The sequence below is a fragment of the Oryzias latipes genome, chromosome 12 (genome assembly GCF_053564925.1).
Source record: "Oryzias latipes strain Hd-rR chromosome 12, Olatipes_Hd-rR_3.1".
In the NCBI taxonomy this organism is placed as follows: domain Eukaryota; kingdom Metazoa; phylum Chordata; class Actinopteri; order Beloniformes; family Adrianichthyidae; genus Oryzias; species Oryzias latipes.
Window position 1 is genome coordinate 5,955,471 of NC_136248.1, and position 25,026 is coordinate 5,980,496.

Consider the following 25,026-nt stretch of genomic DNA (forward strand, 5'->3'; position numbering starts at 1 on the left):
CCGTGGGGTGCATATCCCCCCACAGTAGTGTATCGTGACCGGCTTCGGCCGGACAAGCCCTTGCGTGCTTTACAGCGAACACACCCTGGACCTCACCGCACCAGGGCCGTGGACTAAAGTGTTCACTGCGTCTTCTTTCCCAACCACGGGCCCCCCGGACTGGCGCAACCGTCGACCGGGTTGCACTGTCCTCAGTCCGCTCCAACCGCGTCTCACTGCCCCGGGTGCAGATCGGCCCGTAAATACAACAGACGCGAGCGTTCTGCAGTTATGTCGGCTACCCACTGACCCGTTTTAAAACACAGACGAGGAGTCTGACAGTTTTTTAAAATTTTAGTCTGTGTTTAGATTTGAATAAAATTACAACCATTTTTTATGTACGCATTGGGTTTCTTACATTGTGATTTTCTGTTTATAGAAAAGTTTGAAATGCCGTTCTTCTCTTGCATTTTGTACAAAAACATTAATCCCATGATTAGGCTCTTATTTCTGTGATGATCACAGTTTTTTTCTTTTTAAAAACAGATCCAAAGTACGAATTATATCGTCATTTTACAGTATTTGCTAAGCCATGTTTCATTGTTTACAGTCCTTTCAAATATGGCGTCGCTCTTTATGTATCTTAAGAGGCTATCGTAGCATCTCTAGAGATATAACTAATTGCTTCGGCCCAAAACTCTAGTCTGATTTTATATCACACCATGAACAGTAACAGCTCGTATAGAAATGACCAATGACTTTCTCTTTGTAGCTGACATTGGTTTGTTATTCATCCTCATCCTATCTTATAGAAGTGCTGCTTTTGAAACCATCTCTCACTCCATCCTGCTGAATAAATAATCCTCCCTTAGCATTACTGACACACTCCTTCACTGATTTCACTCATACCTCTCAACCTGTTCAACCAGTTCAAAACCGTGTGATCCGAGCGCTCCTCTGACACTTCAGGTGCGACCCAAGGGGCCACTCTTCTTCATTACCAAGATTATACCCTTCCTTTTTTCACAAACTCAACATTCAGTTTCTTTGTTTTGCTGATGACACCCAGCTTTATATTTCCAACAAACCAAATTCTGAACTTCAGTCCTCTTCCCTAATCAAGGGCCTTAAATATGGGTTTACCTATTGTCAAACAGTGATGAAGCTGAGCTGCTATCCTTACAGATACAAAACTATACGAAAACAATTTTTTTTCCCGAACATTAACAGCTCCTTGGTCCTTCCCTCCCCACAGGTAAAGAGTCTCTGTTTCATCCTCGACGGCGCATCATTCATTTACTCTCATGTCAATATTGTCACTCAGTTAGCATATTTTCACTTTTGCATAATTAACCAGACCCTCACTCACTCCCCTCTCCTCATTCAGTCTCTGCAATGTTATCTTCTGTCTTGAATATTATAACTCCCCTTCTCTTTGGTCTTCTCCAAAAAGAAATTCACAAACCTCAACTGGTCCAGATCAGCAGTACACATCACAACTTAAATTCTGCCTCTCACAGTACCAACTCCACCAGCTCATGGCTTTACAAAACCATCCTTCCTACCTTCAAAGCCATCCTAATTTCATTTTTTTATCATGTTGTTTTTATACTTGTTTCATTCTGTACCTCAACACTAAGTGTTCTAAAAGTTGCTTCATTTAAAATGATTTATTTTTATTATCATAAGATTTATAAATAACACATATATGTCCATAGGCTACGTAACCTTTCAAAGAGCGCTGCAAAACTCTGGAATAAAAACAATGTTCCTCGGTCAAACCAAACCAGTCCATGTAATCAAAGAAAAAGTGAAAGCAAACCTGAAACCAGCTTGGAGATCGCGAAAGTTTCGTAATTTTTTGACAAACAGGATTTTGGTTTTAAACATTTACATTGACGGAAAAAAACAACCAATTGCTTAGCTTTTAATTTGCCCACGAGTCATTTAACCAGTAGTGCTAGAATTTTTTTATTGTTTTTTTTGTTTGTTTGTTTTGCTGCATGCAGGACTGGTCCATGGGAAACCAGGGTTTGTTTCCCAAAGGGCACTTCGTCCAGTGTGGGTCCTTAAACAACACTCTTCGCACTACTGCCTAACTATGTAGCCATGAGGAGGCCCTAGTCTGGGTCCCCCTGTGCCATTTCCAGTCTCATATAAAATAAAGGGTTGTGTCAGGAATGCCATTGGGTGTAAAAATTCCTGCCAAACTAAATATGGCAGGAATCAGTGAAAGCTGATTGACTGTGGTGACCCTTGAGGGCCAAAAGATGAACAACATAAGGTGCAATATTACTGTAAATATTCCACTTCTGCTTATCAGCTAACTTGTACGACGGAGTTTTAGGGCCACGGTGAGGAAAAAAAATTCTGGCCAACATGACGAGATTAAAGTCGTCATGTTGACTTTAATCTCGTCATGACGAGAAAAATCTCGACACAAAGTTTCGAGAAAAAACTCGTCGTGTCGAGATAAAAGTCGAAATAAAGTTTCGAGATTAAAGTTGCAATGTTGCGCGCGAGCAGTGAAGCTGAGTCTTTCAGGAGTATTCAATGTTATGGCTGTTAGTGAGCTAGTGGCTTTGTATTTAAGAGTTTACGACAGAGTTTTATGGCCACCAAAAAAAAAGTAATTTCATTAGGAGATAAAAACTCGTAAATTTACGGGAAAAAAGTCATAGATTAACAAGAAGAAAACCCCGAAGTTGTCTGTTTATCGGAGCCTAGCTTGAAGATGAAAGATGTAGAGCCTTTTGTGAAGCTTTATTTTCGGATTATAGGTTTAAAACAAAGAGATGCTGAACCTTTTGGCGACTCAAAATCAGATTATTGTTAGTGGAGCCGTCTTTCCGGGTATTTGTAAAATAAGGAGCTCAGAGAAACGTTTGGGTGTAGTGGATCGCTGCAGCCTTTATTCTCCTTTTCATTCACATAACCTGAAGTTCATCTGTCACATTACGTCATGAACCTGTCATCCGATCACCAATGCGGAATTAAACAGTGTTACATACGCCCCCTCCTGCAGATGAAGCGACCCGTTTGATCATTAAAAAACAAAGATGAATGAAAATAGTCTATTATATTAGCATTACAACGTTGATAAAGGCAAAAAGTGCTTCTCCTCCTCAGACGGAAGCATCACACAAACATAGAGATCTTGTCTTTGGAGGAGGAAGAAAGGATTCAAGCAAACAGCTGCAGGGACACCCGATGCCGGCTTCATCATCGGGCTGCAGAGTATGGAGGCAGAGATCCTGCAAACCAACCATCAATAAATAAAACTTTAATAACTTGTAAATCAAACAAATGAGCTTCCAGACATTTGGAACGTTATCAATAAACATTCAGCTCACCTGTTCAACTACGTTTAGTCGGTCTGATCTGCTGCTGCACGGCGTTCACCTGCTGCTCTGCATTCTCACTTCCACAATAATCTCGTAAATTTACGAGTTTTTTTCTCTCGCGCGCAACATTGCGACTTTAATCTCGAAACTTTATTTCGACTTTTATCTCGACAAGACGAGTTTTTTCTCGAAACTTTGTGTCGAGTTTTTTCTCGTCATGACGAGATTAAAGTCGACATGACGACTTTAATCTCGCCACGTTGGCCAGAATTCTTTTTCCACACCGTGGCCCTAAAACTCCGTCGTAAACTTGACCTTTAGTTCAGTTTATTTAACTAAATTCAATTTTGTGATTTTAGTGGGTTTCTTAATCTTTGTGTGTTTCAGGTGTTGAATAAAAAGAAGGGAAGCTTAGCACTCCACTGAATGAGGATAAAAATGACCATATGGCCAAGTATGGTGGCGTAACGGTTAGGACGCTCACCTCACAGCAGGAAGGCTCCATATTAAGGTAAATATGTTCCAAAAAGGAGGCACTTGTAGATTTAATGTGAGAACTTACACACTAAAAATCTTTATCTGTGTGTAAAAATCTTCTGCTGTAAGGTTTGACAAACAAAATCACAACTGACAAATTCCCATTTGCATGTGTTCATTTAGAGTTACAACTTCAAATCTGTGATTCCAACTGCTCAAATGTGCTTCTGCGTGTGCTTGAAACTGCTGGCGCAAATCACAAGGGCTCTACAACTGCGCTCGGACTTCTGACACATTCTACCGAGAAACTTGTGTCAAAACTGGTCTGTGTCCGAAAATGGAACGGGAGGGGGAGGGGGGGGGGGGGTTAGACACGGCTGCGACAGCCCCAGCCGTGGGGAACACGGTGCCGGTGGGTGGCTGCCGGTGGACCCTGGTGTCTCTGTGCTGCCCGCGCACGACACAGGGCCCCATGGCGGTCTGCCGCCGCTCCAGTGGAAAAGGAGGAAAGGAGAGGCGAGGAGCCCGCTGGGCGAGGGTGGAGCGCGGCTGCGACAGCCCCAGCTGATAACGGGGATTAATAAAGTTGATCTAATATAATTTTTCAAATGTTAATGCATATGATTTATAATAAAGGTGCTCAATAGCCCTGAGCACAGTGATACTATTGTCACCAAATTTTCTGTACTGACTTATCCTGACACTATTGTCCTGCTACAACAAAGAGGATGTTCCTGTTCACGGTGCTGCAGACGCTGCATGTCTGCATTTACAGCACAAAGAGATCATTTCTCATTAAAATGCAGGAAAAAACTATTTTTTTTCTTTTGAAATGCATTTGCAGTTTACTCTCTGCATTAATACAAAAGGATTGAGATACTTGCTGTCACATTTGAACGTCTATCAGAAGAGTTATTGAAGCAGGCAGTCCGAATCTGCGAAGACCTTTCTACCTTAACCAAGTCCGATTTGAGCACACGCAGAAGCACATTTGAGCAGTTCTGATCACAGATTGGAGGTTGTAACTGTAAATGAACACATGCAAAGGGGAATTTGTCAGTTGTAATTTTGTTGTCAAACCTTACAGCAGAAGATTTTTACACACAGATGCAGATTTTTAGTGTGTAAGTTCTCACATTCTTTAATAAGTAAGTTCTCACATCAAATCTAAAAGTGCGTCCTTTTTGGAACATATTTACCTTCATAGATCCAGTTCAATTCCAGGTGGAGTCTACCCAAAGGCTTTCTTTCTCCTACAATCCCATAACATCTGTCATATGTTGGATTGGTGACTCTTAGCTGTCCCTTAGGACTGTGTCTGTGTGTGGATTGACCTTTGTACTCTGCCTTTGCCCTAAAGCATCTCAACGACCCTACAGAAGACTATGCGGGACAAGGAGGTGAATGGATGTGTGTTTAAGGCTTTGATGGGTTCACATCTAAAGTTTGGCTTGGGCACTTATCAAGACTGACTTTATTTCTCTGTAAATTTCTTTGACAAATTCTAGAAGGGTTTTTAGGCTTAAGTCTCCACCCTGTCAAAACTTTGTTGTTTCTCAATCTGATTATTTGCAACACAAGTAATTATTCATTTATTCATTCATTCATCTTCTGCCATGTTATCCCTTTCGGGGTCACGGGTCTGCCAAAGCCTATCCCAGCCACTTGTGGGCGAAGGCAGGGGACACCCTGGACAGTTCGCCAATCTGTCGCTGGGCACAAGTGATTATCTTTGTGGAATTTTCTGATATTTCAGTCTGAAAGTGTTCTTGACAATAAGCAGTCTGGGTCCACGTCCATGCAGGCATCGTATCATTGGCATATCTGGCACTGGCGCTGAAGAATAATGGATGGCCGAGCTGGGGAATAAACAGTGGGGGTCATAAGTTGATTGCGGAAAGGTCAGGCTGATGACTGATGGTCTCTGTGATAAATGACCTCCTCTTCCAGAGACGAGGTCACTGTCAGGATCCTCCTGCATGAAGAGCATCTGTGGATTCAGCTGTGACCTCCTAACCCCAGAGTCCAGAACCCTCAGGAAATCTCCTCTTCATTCTTTTACCTCTTTGCCCATCTCTTTTCAGTTCAAAATCCTGTTTTCCTTTGCTCTGACATTTCCACTTTAGTTTCGCATGTCACTAAACCTTGTTTTCTTCTATTTTGTTCTGCTTCTCCTGTTTCCCGGATTTTTTTAGTATCCAGGCTGGTTTTGTTTCCATGTCCACGCCCCTCACCTTCTGGTCTGTTATTCACTCATCCTGGCTCATCTGTCACAACTGCTCTGTTATCTGTAGTCTTGGTTCCTCCTCTTCTTTGTCCAGCAGTAAGATTTGTGAGAAACAAAACAAGATCAAAACTAAATTTAATGAACATCCTCCATTTGAAACCATATTCTCAGGATTGTAATCGTTCACTACTGCTTTTTAGTCAGACTCATTTTAGAACACATTCACAGAATAATGGATTGCTGAGGTGGGGAATAAACAGTGAGATGAAGATGCAGATTACTTGATCTTTTTCCTTCTTTCAAATGGGTTTGATGGCAGATCGTATATTTTACACACTCAGATGAGCCAGGTATTTCCAGCATCAAGAGGCTCATTGTTTAAAGTGGGATAGATCTTTCTCTTAGAATAAAGAGTTCTACTTTCCTCCTGTACGGTGGCGCAGTGGTTAGCGCTATTGCCTCACAGCAAGAAGGCCCCTGGTTCAATGGAGGACCTTTCTGTGTGGAGTTTGCATGTTCTCCTTGTGGATACATGGGTTTTCTTTGGGGACTCCGGCTTCCTCCCACCGTCCAAAAACATATTTCATAGCTTAATTGGTAACTCTAAATTGTGTACATGGGTGTGTGGTTGTGGCCCTGCGACAGACTGGCGACCTGTCCAGAATGTCTCCTGCCTTCACCCGCGAGTGGCCGGGATAGGCCCTGGTAGCCCAGTGACCGTGCTTCTGTTCTTCTCAAAGCTGCCACTCCAGTGTGGAGCTCACACTGCTGCAAAATGACCTCATTCTTCTCATTTGAGGCCTTCTCCACTTTTGTCCACAAGTTGTCTCATTTGCTGTACCAGAGCTAGTTCATTTCTTGACTTTGTTTTTTTGTATTTGAACCTTCACTCCTTTTCCACAAAATCTAAACCTCTTTTACACCACAAAAAAATACCATCTCACTTACTTTTACTGCCTTTCACTCCTATTAACACGGCAATGAGATCTAAATTCATTATGGTCCACTTACTCTTCTTATTCTTGGCCAGTGAACTTTGGGATTCTGCCCTGCTCCACTCCTTTTGCTCGCTTGACTACACCCAGGGTTCTCCTAATTCCGTCCATTGGTGTTACTTCCAACTTCCTTTGTCCTTTGAAGAGTGGCCATACTCTTTAACAAAGAAGTACTCTTTTTTTCCAACCTGGTGGTTTTTAAAAATGCGGACACAAGATCAGAACTCTACTACTAAAGAGACAAAAAAAATCCTCAAATCTCACCAGCTTTTTTCAGTGTTTTGTCTTTTATTTCCTGAAAGAGAAATCCGGGTTACCATGGATTCGGGTACTTATAAAAACTTGAGTTTAATGAGCAGCTAAAACTAATTACCCCCTCTTTGGCTCTACATGTTCCTTATAATTAGTGCATGTTCTATAACTTGGGAGCATATTTGAGCCTCAGCTATCGTAGGTCCGTCCCCACCCCTTAATGGATTGGGGATCGTTTTATATTCATCCATCCTTCTATCCATTTTCCATACCCCAAATTCCTATTCAGGGTAAAACGGTTGTCAAGGAAAACTGTTGTCAAGGAAAGACAAGGTACACCCCTAAACAGTCTACCAGGCCATCACAGGGTTCATTTGATATTAATAGCTATGATGAAAAAGGTTGTGTAGATACCTCAACCAATGTTGCTTTCACAAGTTTGCTTTATTTGGTAGTTGTGTTAACCATAGTGATGCATGAACCCGCAGAAGTACAATGCTGCTATAATACAGCTTTTCACAGGACAGATTCCAAAGGGCCCCTTTGGTTGACCCTTATATAAATGAGAAACATCAAGGACATACGGTTGACCTCAATGTTCACCACTAACAACAAAGTCAACAAAGGACACCCATGTAAAACCATGTGCACATTAATGTGCACATGGTTTTACATGGTATAACCATGAACCACAGAAAACTACAGAAAGAAACATTTTCACCGCACTAGGATGGATGGATGGAAGGATGGATTATAGTTTTCATCAAAAAAGGACAAGTCTCAGCTGTGATTTCTGTAAGCAGTATGTCATTGCTGGGAAATTCTGAACACCAAATTTGCCGTTCGGTTTAGTCAGATACTTTGTTGTGGGCAGATGTGTTAGACTAAGTACCGAAGTGTGCTAGTGTAAGCTCTTTTAAGAAACTGTCTCTTGGTCCAAACAAGCCTTTTCATTTTGCACAGATTCAGAAAATTCTCCATAATCTTAGTGCTTTGAAGCATGTTCATTGGTGTGGTGCTGTGTATGTCATGATGCAGGGAATGCAGCATTAAATGCAACAGATGATGGCTATAAAGAAATAGATTTTATAACATAAAGGGACATAAACAATGATATATTTTATTCCGGCTTCACAGCAAGCTGAAAACACCTGAAGTGAAAATGAGAAACCTGTTTAGGGCTACATGTCACTTGCAAAAAGAAGTAAATTACACACGATAAAATTGCAAAATGTATATAGTGGTATTGTTCAACAAATCTTTCAATGTCTGCATGACTTTTTGTTGTAAATTTACCAAAAACTACCAGACATTTTAGATATGTTTATTTCCACAGCTTTGTATTCAAGTTCAGGAGACCATCTGGAGCTTGCACAATCAAAAATTGACTAATAAATACACAAATGTAACAATAATAAAAATACATATATTTTTTTGTGAAATTAGACAAACTAAACCATACGCAATGTTTGCTGTAAATGAGAAGGTTGACCATAATTTAACTTTTTTATAAATAGGTGAAAATGCAGAGAGTTTAATTATCATTTTCCTGTGAAATTCTAAAAAAATTTGATTATTCAGTGACCGGAATTTGGATTATTTCTCTCCATTCGCAAATAACAGTGAAGCAAACTTTTAAGGTACTGGCTCAAAGATACCTACACCCCCAACACCTGGCCACACAGGAACCTGCAGACTCACTACTCACTTGTGATCATTTGCAAGATTAGCTTGATTCCATTGGTTGTTTTTCAATTGCAAGGTCATAAACCAAAAGAAAAAACCCTCCAAACTGAGCTTTCATGTAAATAATAATAGAATTCTGTGCAGTTTATTCCAATGAGATCGATTTGTCGATTTGTCTTAGTTGTATATCAGCCTGTATATGTGACCAACAGAATGCATGGAAAGGTTTCCAATATCAAACTGATCAAGCAAACATTCACAATATGATTCATTCATCAGTAGATTGTGATAGCACAAACTCAACATTAGAGGGACAGTTTGTTTTGTTCTTCAGCTACAAGGAGGACATTTTTAATTGATTTTCTCGATTGCACAGAACATGATCACACAGTATCTTGTAGTTAAGTCGTTGTCAGAAGCTGCTGCTGTAGGACCCAAAATGCTGGAGACCAGGTATGTTGGCAGAAACAAAAACATTTAATGAATGAACTCTAACCTGATGAACACTATGGAGAAACAAAACTGGTGACAGAACCAAGCAGAACAGATGACCTGAAAAAGAATCTCTGAAGACAAGACACTTTAATAGACGGAGGGAAGTTAACTGAAATGAAGACAACTGTGGGTCTTGATTACCCTGAAACTGGTGTGACTGATGAAGGGCAACTTAAAACCTTAACCCTTGTGCTATCTTAGATGACCCCATCCTTACATTAACGTGTTCTCCCCACCATGACAAAGGTGGATAAAGGTGGAAAGATTTCATGTAATCCATGGACACCAGTGAAAATCACAAATCATTGAAGAAAAAAGGTTCAGCCCACTGTCTAGTGGGTCTAGATCAGTGTTTTTCAACCAGTGTGCCGCGGCACACTAGTGTGCCGTGGGAGATGGTCAAGTGTGCCGTGGGAAACTGCCCTCATTAACTGATCTAAAAACATTTCCCATCTCCAGGATTTTAGCTCACTGTTCATCCAAACAGGCCCTGATAAAACACTGAGGAGTTAGGAATATAAAAGATCGTAAAATACTTTTTCTTTGCGTTTTTATTTTATTAAAGACATTTTGATATGAATGACGGTGCAGTACCGCGATTCAGCTGCACCTTCGGCTGTATTTTGGAAAAGTCCCGTCCCTTTAACTGTCTCCACCAATCATTCTTGGGGGGGTTAATCACATGTCATCGGTCTGACCAATCAGAAGTGCTTAAAGTCTTCACTTCCTTGTCCCGATTTAGCTCGTAAAGTCGCTCAGTTCTAACAGAAATACCAGCTAAAGCTCGTCTTTAGCGGTGTAGCTTTGCACAGAATCCGGTATCAGACCGTGGAACAAGTGAACAAAACAATGAAGCTCCGAAAACCGATCTTCGGACGTTTTATGCACTACATTTCCCATGATGCATTGGGTTGTGAGAGTGACAGCGCAAAAGGAGATCTGTTGTCAAACGGTCTTGAAACCAAGGAACACACAAGCTGTTTTTAAATCTTCTAACTTAACTTTTATTGCATCTTTTAGAAAAAAACAGCTGCAGTTTCCAGCTTTTTCTGTAACAATTATCTCAAAAATGCATGTGAGATTGTGCAGGGGCTGTAGATCAATACAGACTATGAGTTTCTCCTTTTTTTTAAATTTTTGGATGCTGGTGTGCCGCGGGATTTTTTTTAAGGTTAAAGTGTGCCGTGGCTCAGAAAAGGTTGAAAAACACTGGTCTAGATGACCCAACTCCCAATGGTAAAGTGCCTAGGATAGCACAAGGGTTAACAAAACTTATACTCAATTCTGATTGGCTGCTGGATGTGTATTAAAAAGGGACAACGCACAGGACAACCGCACAGCTAAAAGAGAAAAGCTTAAATGTTCTATATCACGGTGCTGGCTTCTCTAAAACAAACTTTTGCTTCATCATCTGGACAAAAACAAGCGGTAAGAGGTACAACGGCACCATGTAACAAATAGTCCACTTTTTGTGAAAAAAGCCATCAAAATTGGAAACATAATAAAAATTACAGTTGCAGTGCTTTAAATTGTGATCATTAAATAAACAAAATTTTACTACTTTCACAATGAAAGACAAATTGATATTTAATAATTGAGGGAGAAATAAAACTTCAAAATCCATCTTAGAGTTACAAACCTGCTTCAAAAAAGAAATTAAACTTCATTCTTTAGTCCCATGTTTTTGTTTGAAGTTAACAGGTTTACTTTGGGCAGAAGCTGTCTTCTAAATCATCACAAAGTTTTGTGAGCTCTTTCTTTTCTTTTATTTGGGGGGGACCCAACTGTTTTTCATCGTCAGACTTCTGCAGGTACACTATTAAAACACAGAACACAATGAACATGCTTGTTAAAGATCAGTGGCTGCACATGAATCCAGCAGACGGCCACATAAATGTCTATCTGGCACTTTGGGTCCCAAAGAACGGATGTTCTCTTGAACATGTAACAGGGCTTAAAACTGAAACAGCTCTGTTCTTAAGAAGCAGGTCTTGAACTGTCTGTGATAAACATTTCTGCTGGTAGCAAGCTGACACCCTTTTTAAAGTCCTATTCTGATCATCTTTTATAACAGCAGTGGTCTTTTGACTATTATTATGCTTTTATAGCCACTTTTTGTTAACTGTGTCATTTGCAGACTTAGTTTCTGCAGAACAGCAGTAGTTCATGAGAAATTCATCTCTGGCTGTGGGCAGGACTAGCAACAGAGCAACACTGCCCCATTTCCCATCATCCATCTTCACACTCTCTCCTGCTGCTTAAAGCCCCTCATTATATTAGAGATGCAACAAAAATGGCGAGCAATATTGGAGCTATCCGGCCGTACAAGTTTGGAGCCAGATTCCAGCTCAGACGAGGAAAACGAAGACATGGATCTATTTGTCTTCAAGTGGATGAATAAGGATGAAGCGGAGCAGGGTGCTTGCGTATTTTCTACGTCACAAATACGATCTTTTTCAAACTGATTTTTGTCATCTGCTCCTGATTCACAATTACACGAATAAAGAAATACTCAGAAATGCACTTTTTAATCATAATTTTCATTTCATGTGTCCTCCATCAGCAAAAAATGATGTGTATAAAAACACAAAAAACATCATTTTCATCGAATTGGGTCTTTTAAGGACCAGATTTCATTTATTTTGTCAGCATTCTCGTGGTTTAGTGTCAGAAGACAACATACTTTGTTAGAAACATACGTTTTCTCTGATGGAAGCGGAAGGCCAAAGAGCTTTCAACTTCTATATCAAGATTCAAACACAATCAAAGAAAACAATAACTCACTCTAAACAGTTTATACTGCAAAGGCCAGACAGATTAGATGTTTTAGTCTCCATAGAAACGGATCACTATTGAAAATCACATGAATTAAAATTTAAACATGCAAAAAGAGGATTAGAAAAGATGTTGTTTTTTTCTGTTTGAGTTAAACTGCAGAAATCAAAACCCAAACATGTTAAAAGAATTCAAAATAATATCAGTTAGGATATTACATAATTCAAGGCCAATACACAGTAAACGTTTTTTTTTTCCAGTTTTCTATGTCATTGCTTTATTTTTTGTTTGAAATTGTTTTTTCTTGTTCCAGCTTCCTCTTGTTTAAATTTGATTGTCGACTCTTTTATTATTATTATTATTATTATTCTTTTTAAATCAGTGTTTGCAGAAAATGAAGAAAACGTGTCTTTAGCCAAGAATGGACATGAATTCACTATGTGCTGAGCCACGGAGAGGACCGGGGTCTCCGCGCCTGGAGGGGAACTTCTCACAGGGGGAAACCTCTGATCCTGCAGAACATTTCCTGCCGGAGATCGAGGCTGCGCGATCATTGAACGTTTTCTGAATCCCGCCGCTGCATGGCGCACGAGCTCACGAAAGCTGCGCTACATTCAGCAAGAAACGGCGCAGATGTTGAACGTTTCGGTCTTTGATGTTGGATTTCCAGCATCAAATGAGAGCCTCGCGCTCCTGAACCTGGAGAGACGGCTCCTGCTCGGAGGTGAGCGCACCGGCAGGCTGCGCGCGGCGGTCCTGGGATCAGGAGAAAAACCGGACTCGCGGGAGGAGCTCCGGCTGTCAATCAAGTCTCCGGCCAATGAGACGGCTCGCGAGCCTCACGCCGCACTCTCCAAGAAGAGAGAGAGTGCGAGACACAGAGCAACTGTTGCTGCCGCGGCGGATTCCCACGCGCGCAGCTCCGGAGAATCTACGCATGTGTGTTATTGCGTGACTTTATCACTCTGAAAGTTTAGGGCGAAGATCTGCGACATCAAAGGTCCACAGAGGGGAAGCTGCAGACTTCCTCCAGCGCGCAGGAGAGACTAGAGGGAGGTGTGTGGCAGCAGGGGGTTTGTCCTGGGGAGCATGGCTGCAGGATCCGCCGCGCTGTTCCCTTCACTTGATTAGACTCACAGCACCGTTTCAAGCGCTCTGCTACCGCCCGGTTCACCGGAGGAGCGGCTGTCCCTTCCTGAGGGCGCGTGCTTCGTTTGCGCCACTGTGCGCTCGCGGGACGTGTTTCGTGGCTGCTGGATGATCGAGGCTCCCAGCGCGCAGCAGCGGAGCCGCTCAGTCAGTCCTGGTAAACTGAAGACTGAAAGGTGTTCCCTCCCGGAGCAGAGAGTGGGAATATTTGGACTTCCGCTCTCCTGCTGCTGTTTGGCAGGACGTCAATAAGGCAATTCACCTTCAGAGAAACTCAACACTCAGAAGGATAGAAGCGGACCTCTGCTCTCCCCCATCAGAGGTCAGTGCCTCGCGGCTGCGGAGCAGACATGCCGCAGGTGGACATGATCCTCCTCCTGCTCCTCATCTTTGGGATGTGTGCGCGCGGTCAGGACCCCGGTTCCAAGTTGGTGTCAGACCGCTACGCCGTCTTCTGGAACAGAACCAACCCCAGGTAAGTGCAGGAGTGGGAGTTGTGCTTTTGTGTTTGTAGCACGCGCAGGACAGCCTTGTCCTCTCCGATCAGGGATCTCAGCTTCTGCACATGATCTGCGTAAACTTTACGGTCAGCCGCTGTGGAAATCGGCGGGACTGCGGAGACACGGTTTTCCACGCGCTGTCCGCTCACGCACAGACAGAGTGCGTTTTCTAGGGATTTTGACAAATTTGAACTGAAGTGTGTGAAGAAGGACGTAGTCCGGTCCTGAAAGATTCAGTCTGATGTTCGGCGCAGCTTTGCCGCGGAGGCTGCAGAGCTTCTTTGGTTTGCTGTCTGCAACACCTGCAGAACCTTCTGGTTGGACCCAAGGGTCCGGAGATCCTTCCCGGGTCGACGTACTATGTCTGTGGAAACTTGTTCATCCAAAAAAGAGTGCGTGACGTGGTGTGTGACTGTGTGCACGACTCGGTATTTGTGCATTTTGGGAACAACAGTGTGTTCACACAGCCACAGGATGGGGACCAGTTTCATAATGCTGGGGACCAGAAAACAACAACAACAAAATCTCCTCTCCATGAAGAAATGCGTGTGCGCGTGCGTGCGTGCGTGTGGCTGCATATACCTGTGTGTTTGCATCTGTATTTTTAAGACTCTGTGTGTGTGTTTGTGGCAGTTTGAACAAAAATAATGCACGTGTGGGTGTGTGTGTGTGTGTGTGTGTGTGTGTGTGGTTAAGTAATTGTGAAATTATGAGATTCATTCTGTGCGTGATTTTTTTTAATGTGTGCTAGACTGTGTGTGTGAGTTTACATGCATGAGATTATGTATGTGTGTGCTTTTGTGTGTTTCACATCTTGTGTGTGAGATGGTGGTGGGGGGCACAATTGTTGGGTAGCCTGGTAAAGGGGTAGAGCGGTCGGCCCCTGTTCGGAAGATCCTTGCAGGTGCTGTTCCCGCCTCTCCTGCCCGCTCATGCTTCAAAGAACCCCACGTTGCCCTGGTGGTTATAGGTTAGCACCAGTGTTCTGCAGTAGAGTGTGTGTGTGTGTGTGTAAATGTGTGTGTTTGCATGTTTGAGTGGAACTGTAACTGTAATGGACTTTGGGCCTTCAAGGACGGTAGTGAAGCGCTCTACAAGTATACGCCATTTAACATTTTATATTTGCGGGAGAGGTTTGTGTTTGACATCTTGTGTGTGTGTTTGTGCATATATGTAAGTGTGTTAGACTGTGTGGAAGAGATTGTGTGAGACTACTTCTGTGTGCAGATGAGGACGAGTATGAGGTTTTGTTGAATAACAGAAAACTGTTCCGTTGATCTTCACAGTCTAAACAGTTGATGTGGTTAGGGAAAAGTGGGTGTGGTTAAGGAACAGTAGGCGTGGTTAAGGAACAGTTGCCCTGGATTGGTGTTGTGTAAATGTGCTGCAGCAGATTTTCTGTTTTTCGGCCTGACATATCGCTGTTTCTTTCCTCTCCCAACTTCTTCTCTTTTTCCCTTTTCTTTGGCTTTCCGAGCAGTTCCCAGCTTCCCAAGTCTGGTCTCTTGGTTGCCATGCTCCCTCGTTTCAAGTATCCCCTCTCGCCCCTCATGGCCCACGCTGGGGTAGACAATGAGGGGCACACAGGGGTATTTCAGCGGCGGCCAAGACGCAGCGTGGTGCTTAGTCTTATGGGACATGCACACATGCCGAGGTCACACAATCGACAGTAACCAGGCAGGCGGGTTAGGAAGCACAGGGGGGACTGTTGTCAGGGTCAAAACCAGGGCAGCAGCGTCGGCCTTGGGGCCAGGTGACGGCCCTTGCACAGCCCCCCGCCTGGGCTTTGTCCATGCAGAATGGACCCCAAATGAATGAGTAACTCTTGTTCTTATTCATGACTTTAATCTAAACTCAACCTGGGCTGTATCATGTATACAAGTGGTTAAGGACTTGAGGCCCCCTGACCTGCAGCAGAACCCACAGTAATCAATACAAGCTCATGGGCCCCGGAGCCCTGCTGTTTAACGTAACCATACTCTGTTCTAAGGCCCTGAGAACCTGCTGGGGTGCAGTTCCAACTTCCATATAAAGTAGCATCTCTGCTACATGTTTAAACTTAAGTGAGTCTGGAGCAGCAGTCCACACTCAGCCATTCATGAAATCCCCTCCAGGAGCCCTGGAATTGAATTGGGAAGTGAGTCGTGAAAAATGGAAATGCTACGACATTTCCACGTTTTTCTGTTGTTTGAAAGGAAATGAAAGCAACCCCTCAGTAATTTGGATAAACAAAAGGGTTGTTTGCAGTGCTTTGATCTCAGCGGAGCATCTTCCTGTGCTGATGCGGATCAGAGTGCCGCTTGGAGCAGAAGACGTGGGATTCACGGGCCGAATGGCGCTCCGGCCTCATCTGCAGTCTGAAAAGCTTCCACTGTGACGGAATAGCTACGCCTGCATGAGTGACCTAATAAAACTAAAGGAAATGCCTGAATCATGAAGCCTCGTTAAAAGTAAATACTTTAAAGGTCATTCATATAATGACCGTTTGGGTTTTTATGATGAAATGACTCGAGATAAAAGCGTTTTTCGGGGTTATCAGTTGTAGTTTTCCTGTCGCAGAGGCTGCGGTGTTGTTCTGTGTTGTTCTGTGTTTATGCCTGCTCCTCAATTGGAAAGTCTGGGAACGCTCCTAATTTGGGAAAATTTAGCTTCTTTCATCTGATGAAGTTGGTGACGGCGAAACGCTGTAAAAACAGTAATCCATGGTTTTATCCCGTCTCGGCTGGATTACTGGAACTCTTTATTTTGGAGTTAGCCAGTCACCCCTCTCACGCCTCCAACTGGTCCAGAACACTGCTGCTCGAGTTCTGGTCGGAGCCTGAGACTGGGACCACATTCTCCCAATCCTGGCTTTCCTTCACCAGCTATCTGTGCATTTTAGGCTTCATTTTATTGGCTTTTCAATCCACAAAAGATCTTGTTTCTTGTTTTCCTCTTTGGGTGCTGCAGGTCTACTGATCAGTCCCTCCTAGAGGACTGCGGTCCAAGAGGAAGCTAGCTGTATAATTATTCAACTATTGTATATTTTCTAAACATTTAATGGACTGCACCGTTTTGTGCTGAGGTGCCATATAAACGACTTGATTAGATTCAATGGTCACATTTCGACTCTTCTTTGTTTTTATTTAATGAGTCTCAAATTAATTTTGCTCCCCCCTTTTTTCTTAGCATTTATCCTGTTTTTTTTTTTTTTGTTTTTTTTTGTTGCACCGCTGCAACAATCGGGGAACCTTTAACCTTTCAGCTTCACTTTAAAACCACCTTAAACTGAAAAATGTTTTTTTATTTTTAATAATTTAAAAACACAATTTCAATCGTTGCAGCACAGATTCAAAAAGGTCCTGCTGTAGAATAATGTGGCTGATGGCTGCATATACTTCTCGTACCACTGGATGTTGTAGTGAACCTGAAGAACCCTCTGACTGAATGTACTCTACTGTGGAATCACTGCGTCCCGCTCTTTATTTTCCAAAGTTTTGCATTTTTGAGTCAACATCTGTGATGGTGCTGCACATTTGACAAAAAATACAAATTCTCTAAAGATCCATCAGAGGATTTGATGTCACAAAGCTACAGTTTTGCATTTATCTTCCAGTTTTGCAGTTATTGTCATCCACTTCTTCAGTCAGGAGGAGGTCTAGCTTTTTTCCTTTTAACCGATGTTTTATGTTCACTGTAAAGAATAGCAAAACAAGAACCATGAAGGATGAGTTGAATTTCACAGCAAAACCATTGACAGTATATGAAAGTGACTAAGTGAGTGTGATGTTACCCATAAAAATGGTTTACTTCCGGCTCCAACCAAATAAGGCCAATTCGGTTGCCGAGTTTTCATGATATGGACGTCACTATGGCAACCCCTCTTTGTAATCAGGAGTGAGCTTGTTGGAAGTCCACACCCTTTCCACTTGAAAGCATGCGCAGGAGAATCTGTCAACCAAAAGTTTTGAACGTTCAACATGGGGGCCAGCGGGCCCCACATACTTTTATTGAGGCATCTGATCTGTCAGTTTATAACTTGAATAACTTGAACTAAAGAAAAAATATCATGGAAAAAATAGGATTGTCAAGAATATGTTAGAAAAATGTATCAGAGCAATAATGCTTATTCTGACAAATAGAATGACTGAGTAGTAAATGTTTGTTTCTTAGTAGAATTCTATGGGAGTTTGTTTTTTTGGAGCTAGCGGTTACTTCCTGTTTGGAACACAAGGAGGGAGCGGTCACTTAGTCCAGGTTTCATATACAGTCAACGACCAGAAGGTATGCTAAGATAAAGATAAACATGGGGCTTATGCAATTGACATCTAGGGGTGTGACGATAACCGCATCACCGCATGTCACCACACATTCCTTTTTTTATTCATTTATTTTAAGTTCTGCATATGGTGCGTGAATTGAACTATAATAAACACATTCATCTTTGCTAATAATTTAGTTTTTCTGTGTTCAAACTTCAAGGGCTTCTGGGGGAAAAAGCCCGCATCCTCCTGTGCAAGGGAGGGACAGTCCATTAAACATATTATGGGGGACTTTTTTCTTGTGTGTGTCTGATTTTAATTAACTACTTGCCATGTTTCAGTACTTGTAATGTTTACAGATAACGTTAAATTAAATTCACACAAACACGGGCATAAAAGACAGTAGCGTAATTAAAAAAGTTGGAGTTAGTTATATTTATTTGCAAGTATGCCTACCGATAGCTTCATATGGAATAGGCAAAATAACCTATGGCGGCGAAAGAGTAAAATGGCCACGAATTTAGTGTCTAAACCAAATACTGTGTCGGCTATTTGGGCACACTTTGGCTTTGAGGCAGATGACAATTCACAGCCTGTGAATTTGGAGAAGGAAGTGTTGAACCTTTCCTGCGCTGACTTTTCTCTTGAAAGACGCAGGGGAGATACCCGAAGCTCCTTCCCTCGGGGTTCACTTCCCTGTTCGGACCCTCAGAGCCTCCAGAGCGGGCCAACAAAGAATCATTTACCATTTTTTTATGAGAAAACGTATTTTATTACCATTCTTCCCTGTAACATCAAACATGAATGCGTTCCCCCAACCCTCTTGCGCTGCCCGCGCTCCCTCCTCTGCCTACACACGCACACACAGTTTCAGCAGCACATACACATCCTCATTCTACAACAGAAGTTTCCGTCTCGCAAGGAAATAGGACAAATTTACTGCGTTCTACTTATTCATTTCCATTGTATTCATTTCCAGTACAAGCTGCTTGCGTTCTTGAGTGCGCGACGCGGCCGCCAACCGGAGGATATTGTGTTGGGGTGGGGGGTCGAAAGAGTCCCGACACCACGACTCTTGCTGCTTAATCACAGCGGTGATCAAAAATCGCACACCGTCACAGCTCTACTCCAGATCAATCACCGTTCTTTTGGGGTAAACCTTTTATTACTGTTCTCCTTCACTCCGTAACACTAAACATGAACGCGAAGCCCCCAACACACATTTAGAGAATCTGACTTGTTTAGCAATCAAACCAGATCCATTCAGAGTCCTTTGTGACTTTAAAACATCGACAACCAGTTAATTACCCATTAATGAACAGATGTTTCATATAAAAACCTTTGATGACAATGTTTTTCTAAATGCACAACAGTGGATCTTTTTTTTTAGCAATTATGAAATCTTTAGTTTTGCAAATCATGCAGAAAGCCTGTTCTCATCTATAAAACATTAGTGCCAGTCATTTTACAAATGTATCTGTATTAATACGGCTCTGAAGGAGGGAGCCCCCAGGATAACACCAGCCCAAGAGGTGCAGAGCAGGAAAACACAAACCTGCAGTGTTTCTTGGTGGAGCACTCATGTAAGAAAAATGAGCCACATATGTTCTTCGTCAGCTCTGTCGGCTGTGTTGCTAACCAAATGATGGAATAAAGTGTAAGACTTAGTATTTACTGCTGCTCTGACAAGTAGCTATTAGTGAATTCCCTGCTCACCAGCTATTTAGCTGCTTCATTAAAGCCCACCCGGGTCCATCTGGTCGGCGCTGGCTCTGCCTCTGCCTGAGGCGTTTATTTGTTGCTGATAGGCAGGATCAGCAGAGAATCAGGGCCGGGTTCCGTTCTTAATCTTTTGGACTGTTTGTTTCTCTGAAGCTATGGAAACTGATACTACCCCATCAAAGTTGGGTTGGGTTGGACTAATGACCTGACAGCTGGGGAGGAGAGGGAACCCAGCATTCAGGGAGACCACAGTCACCCCAGGAGTGTCCTTTAATCCTAGATAATGCCCTCCAAAGCTTTCCACAGCAGATGCAACATATTTTTCTATGAGGTACTAAGGAATCTTTTCATGGTTTCGGTGCCGTGTGTTGTGTTCCAAATCGTCTCTCTTTCCGTACACACTGTTGTTTGCCGACATTTCTTGTCACAGCATAAGGACGTCATTTAGCTTCTCTTACAATGGTCTCTTTTTAATCTCCACTTAGAGACACAATGCTGAACTGATGTTGTGATAGTTTCCCAGTTGCATTGTGAGTTGCCCTATTTGCATTGTTCCAGTGTTACTCTCTGTCCCTCTGAGCCTTTTCCCGGCTCCCTGCTGCTCTGTTCTGCTCAAATTAAAAGCAAATACAAAAAAAAAAAGGCTCAACCAGTTTCAAATATTGACTAGGCTTAGGACTGCAGCCATCCTAAAACCAGCATGGTTGGCTGCTATTGTTGGGCTCCACTCTGTAAAGTCCGTGAAGGGACATAGAAAGATATGTGTGTGGAGCGGGTAAGGGTGTGAAGACACTGCAGAAGAACTTTCACACAAGAGGCCAGAGGGTGTCCACTTCGGTGTGGGACCAACCCCCCCATCCTGAGGAAGGATCAACCTTTTAAGAGCCATTACAATGAAAATGGTGTTTTTGAAGTTTTTAAAATGTTCGTGTATCGTTTTTCTCATAATGGAGCACATTAAATTAAAATTAAATGTGCATTGCTGAGTATTTCTAAATTTGAATCATGGTGAATCAGGAGCAGAGGAAATCATGCCATTTGAAAAAGCTTTGTAAACTCTACAATCGGGAGATCACAAGCTCCCTGCTCCCCTCCATTTCGATGCATCCACTTGTTAAAAAATAGATCCATGTACATCCGTTTTTCTTGTCTGAGCTGGAATCTGAATCTAAACTGTACGGCTAGATAAGTCCAATATTGCTTGCCGTCTTTGTTGCACTGCTAATGTTAGGTTGGGGTTATGAGCGGCTGTAAGCAAGTGGGAAATAGTTTCTGAAAATCAGCTGTAAGTGCCCTCCCATCGCCTGGCAACCACAGCAGAATGTAAAAGTTTGCAGGCTGGGCCATCACAGTTAAATGTCTTTGGTTTTGGAGGCTCCATCTCACAGTAGAGTAAGCTCAGGCTTCTGACTGGACTCTAATTCCACTTGGAACCAGAACTTTGTCCTGCCGTTCTACATGAAGGCTGAAACACTGCTTGAGCCTTTCAAGATATGCGCAAAATGTGAGGTAGAATGTGGTGTTTGACTCCTTCACCTGAAGCTCAGGTGGTTGGAGTAACCCCACCTCAAAGGATGAGACAGAAGTTTCATGAAGCTCTTGTGAGAAACAGAAACGTTTTACTCACTTGAAGAAAACTGTCTGGTCATTTAAGCTGTGCATTTTCATACTTTGGTCTTGGTGGAAGGGGGGCGGGGGGCAGACAGCCTTCATGCAGTGACCCCCGGCATTACTCTCGCCTTACTTGACCCCCCCCTGCTGAGATGAGCTGCCTCCCTCATTCAAGCGCAGAATAACAAAGCAAAGGCCTCCAGCTGTCCCTGTGATTGACAGAAAACACTGAGGAGAAGCTGAGCTCATTGTTTTATCACAACTTTCCTGTAAAAATCTCCTCTACAAACATTGACAAGAATCTAACCGTACCATTAGAATGAACATTAATGCTACATTCACTCTGGACCTGGAAACGCACATTGAAAAGTGAATTTATGAGCATGTTTTTAAGCTTCTTGTTCAAAACTCTCACAATCACTACGCAAGTTTTAAAGTCTGTTTTTGGGCTCTACGTATAAAACATGTGACCATTGAATGTGCGTTGTAAGTTAACCAGTTGAACTTTGACCAATCAGACACTCTGATTTGATAGTAATGTATAGGAGTTGTCCTTTACAATTAACAGATGTACCAACCGTTTGAAAATTGATCATGGAGGAGAAATTAATGATTGTGATTTGTTCCTGGCATTCTGTGGCACCAAGTCTTTCATATTTCATATTTCCTTATTGAATTGTATTAAAAAATTCAAATCTGATGATGCAGAAAGATCCGGTGACCATTTACCATCCGGACAGATGTGGTCACCTAGTTGTTCTCATCAACTGAGGTGGGGAGGGACATAAAAGGCAGTCAGGTGTTTGTTCTCTCTGGAAAAAGCAACCAATAATTCATTACTTCTGGATTTAAACTGCCCTCACAATTTTTTCACATGATTTATATGACATAGGAATGGATGGAAATTATTCCAGTAAAGATATAAGTCCAAATGTGGGCGGAGCATATCCCCCCTAAACTCCTAGAAGAACCTAGATCAGCTGAATAAACACTGTCGCTGCCAAAGCCCTGACTTCAAGACGTCTGTTGAAGAATGTCTAACTTTTTCCTGAAATAATTTAGCGAAAAAAGACTTTCTCCAGTTCAGTGTTTGATTTAAATATTTCCAAACTTTTGACTGAAAGTTGATGATTTTAATTCATAGATTTTTTTAATGATCCTGGTCTAGAAATAATTGCAGTTAAGTTCTTAAAATCAAATTCCTGTCTGAACGTTTGGTGGAAAGAAAAACTCTTTGAATATGGACACATTCGGGGGGAACTGGAGTCTTTGATGGGGTCCGTTGTGTCCAGATGTGATTTTGTGCAACAGTCAGCGTGTTGATGGGGATCTAATCTCCCTCCGTCTCCCTCCGCTGCACAGAGGTTCACTATTCTGCCGTTTTAATCTTTTTTTGTGGTGCTCTTAAAGGCGAGTGGTGACATGGCAGCGGTGAGGGTTTTTGCAAAGAGGCTCAGAGGGGCTTAAGAGGTCAGCCCTCCTTTTGTGTGGAGACACAAAACACTTCCTGCGGGACCTTCACCCCCCTCTGTTGCGTGCTCTGAAAGCCAGGCCCTGCCTGACCATTCACATTAATCAGCTGCAGCTCCTAATGACTGAAAAGCTCTGGAAAAGTGTCTCCAAAAGGCCCCCAGAAAGCCACGAGGCCGCTAACAGGCTGCCGCTGCGGCAAACGGGGGGGGGGGGGGGGGGGGGGGGGGGGGGGCTTTTGCAGGAATGAGCTCTGATTTAACCGATGTAACAGATGTATTTAGTTAGACAAATGTGGAGCTTTAATCAATAAATAAAAGTAAACTGAAAGCATTTTTTGCCTGTAAAAAAGACTAAAGAATTAATTTACAGGATTTAATTACATGACAAATTGATTTTTCAATTATTAATTAATTACTTTTTGTGAATTCCGGCCTACAGCAGAATTTGACCTTTTAGAACCTGATCAGACCTGCTGCTTTCTACAGATGTTGATGTAAAATAAATCCATTTTTGTAAGATAAACATTTGATCTTGAAAAAAAACCATTAACCACAGTTTTAGCTTCCATTCAGCGCAGATGAACGTGTGGATGAGGCTCAAACGGAATTTAAATTCTCCCAAATGTTGTTAAGTGAAGCTGAACTAATGTTCTTTTTTCTGAATTCCTCAAATTGACTTTTGAAGTCCTTAAACTCTCAAACTCACTGGACTTCACCAAACACACAGGTTTCAGTAAGAGCATCAGATGGAATTAGTCTGAACTGATTGTAACCCTGGTATAGGTTTCACAATATTTAAGATAAAAATGTTCTTTGCTTTGCTGCAAACCTTGATGCCATGCACAGGGTGTGTGGAGGTGGGGGGTGAGGGTCAGCAGACCAAGGCTGGCAGACGTCCTCCCTGGACCATACTCCTGACAGGAACCGCCACTGACTCTGAGCAGTTGGGGAAGACTTGTGAGTGTGTTGCCTTTCTAGTCTGTTGTGTGATTCAGAGTAAAACTCTTCTGCATCAGTACTGCCCCCCCCCCCCACCACCACCACCACCACCCCCACCAAAACTCCACCGATAAGGCAACCTCGGTGGGTGATGTTTTTGACTTTGGGTCACCTAAGTCAAAATATGTGATAGTTTGGTGATTTTCCTGTGACTTTGCAGGACCTTTGGCGCAGCTCTTTGGCCTGTGGAAAGTCGTCGTCTCTTCACACTTCTTGCTTTGCGACGTGAAATATTAAAGAGGGCTGCTTGTGATCTGAAGAAGATCCAGGAAGCTTCACACGCAACCAGCAGAAATCCAGGTCAGCCCAGGTTTAACTGGGAGGTGATGCTGTTCTGGTCTGAGCTGCAGTGATTCTTGGAAATGAATGGCTGGAACTGAAAGAGGTTCTGCTGTCCTCATGATTCATTATGGAAATCTCACAAAGCCAGCATCCTTCCACAGACTCTCCTCGCTGTTCTCTGCGGCGAGAGCCATTTCCCGCTCTGGACTCCATCTTGTTTAAGGATAAAGCAAGATAGGAAGCCTGGGAAGTCACGTGATTTTTGCTCAGAATTCAAACTCTATTTTAGAAATTCTTTCATATTTATTGACAGTTCTTGACATTTTTGTAAGTGTAGATGGTCTATGACTGTTTTTTCTGAGCCAGGATCTTATTTCCTATTTGGAAACTTTTTTTCTTAGTTGGGATTTTTGTTTCCTGAATTCGTAACTTTTTTCTTAGTCAGTAACTTTTTTTGAGTCATGATGTGATGTTCTGAGCTGGAAACTTTTGGATCCGGGAATATTTTTTCTGAGTCAGAAAATAGTTTGCCAAAAAAATCTTCAGTTTCAGCTCTCTAACTGCAGGACCAGACAATGATGAGGACAGTTGGATGATCAGTGTGGTCACGATACTGAGATGCTTCCAGCAGCTGTGCTCGCTGCGAGGCCGGCGCTCACATCGAAGACGCAGGCATGCGCTCGAGCCCGTGATCTCCTTTCACTTCTCGGCTCCATCAGGCCCGGAGTTATTCTAGTGCATAATTGATGGAGGAGTTAGAATAGCAGAAGTAATGCGATGAGAGGGTGCAGCCAAGCGCAGCCAGGGATCGCGTGCGGGG

General features: G+C 42.7%; 1 protein-coding gene across 1 annotated transcript in view; it reads left to right on the plus strand.

Annotated features, from left to right (window-relative positions):
* Positions 1-12,842: 12,842 nt before the first annotated feature.
* LOC101159120 (ephrin-A5b) overlaps positions 12,843-25,026 on the plus strand; it is a 91,850-nt gene continuing 79,666 nt past the window's right edge. Inside the window, exon 1 of the mRNA XM_004075074.5 lies at positions 12,843-13,854. Coding sequence (XP_004075122.1) covers positions 13,730-13,854 — 125 coding nt within the window. The 5' untranslated portion in view covers positions 12,843-13,729. The remainder of the gene's footprint in view (positions 13,855-25,026) is intronic.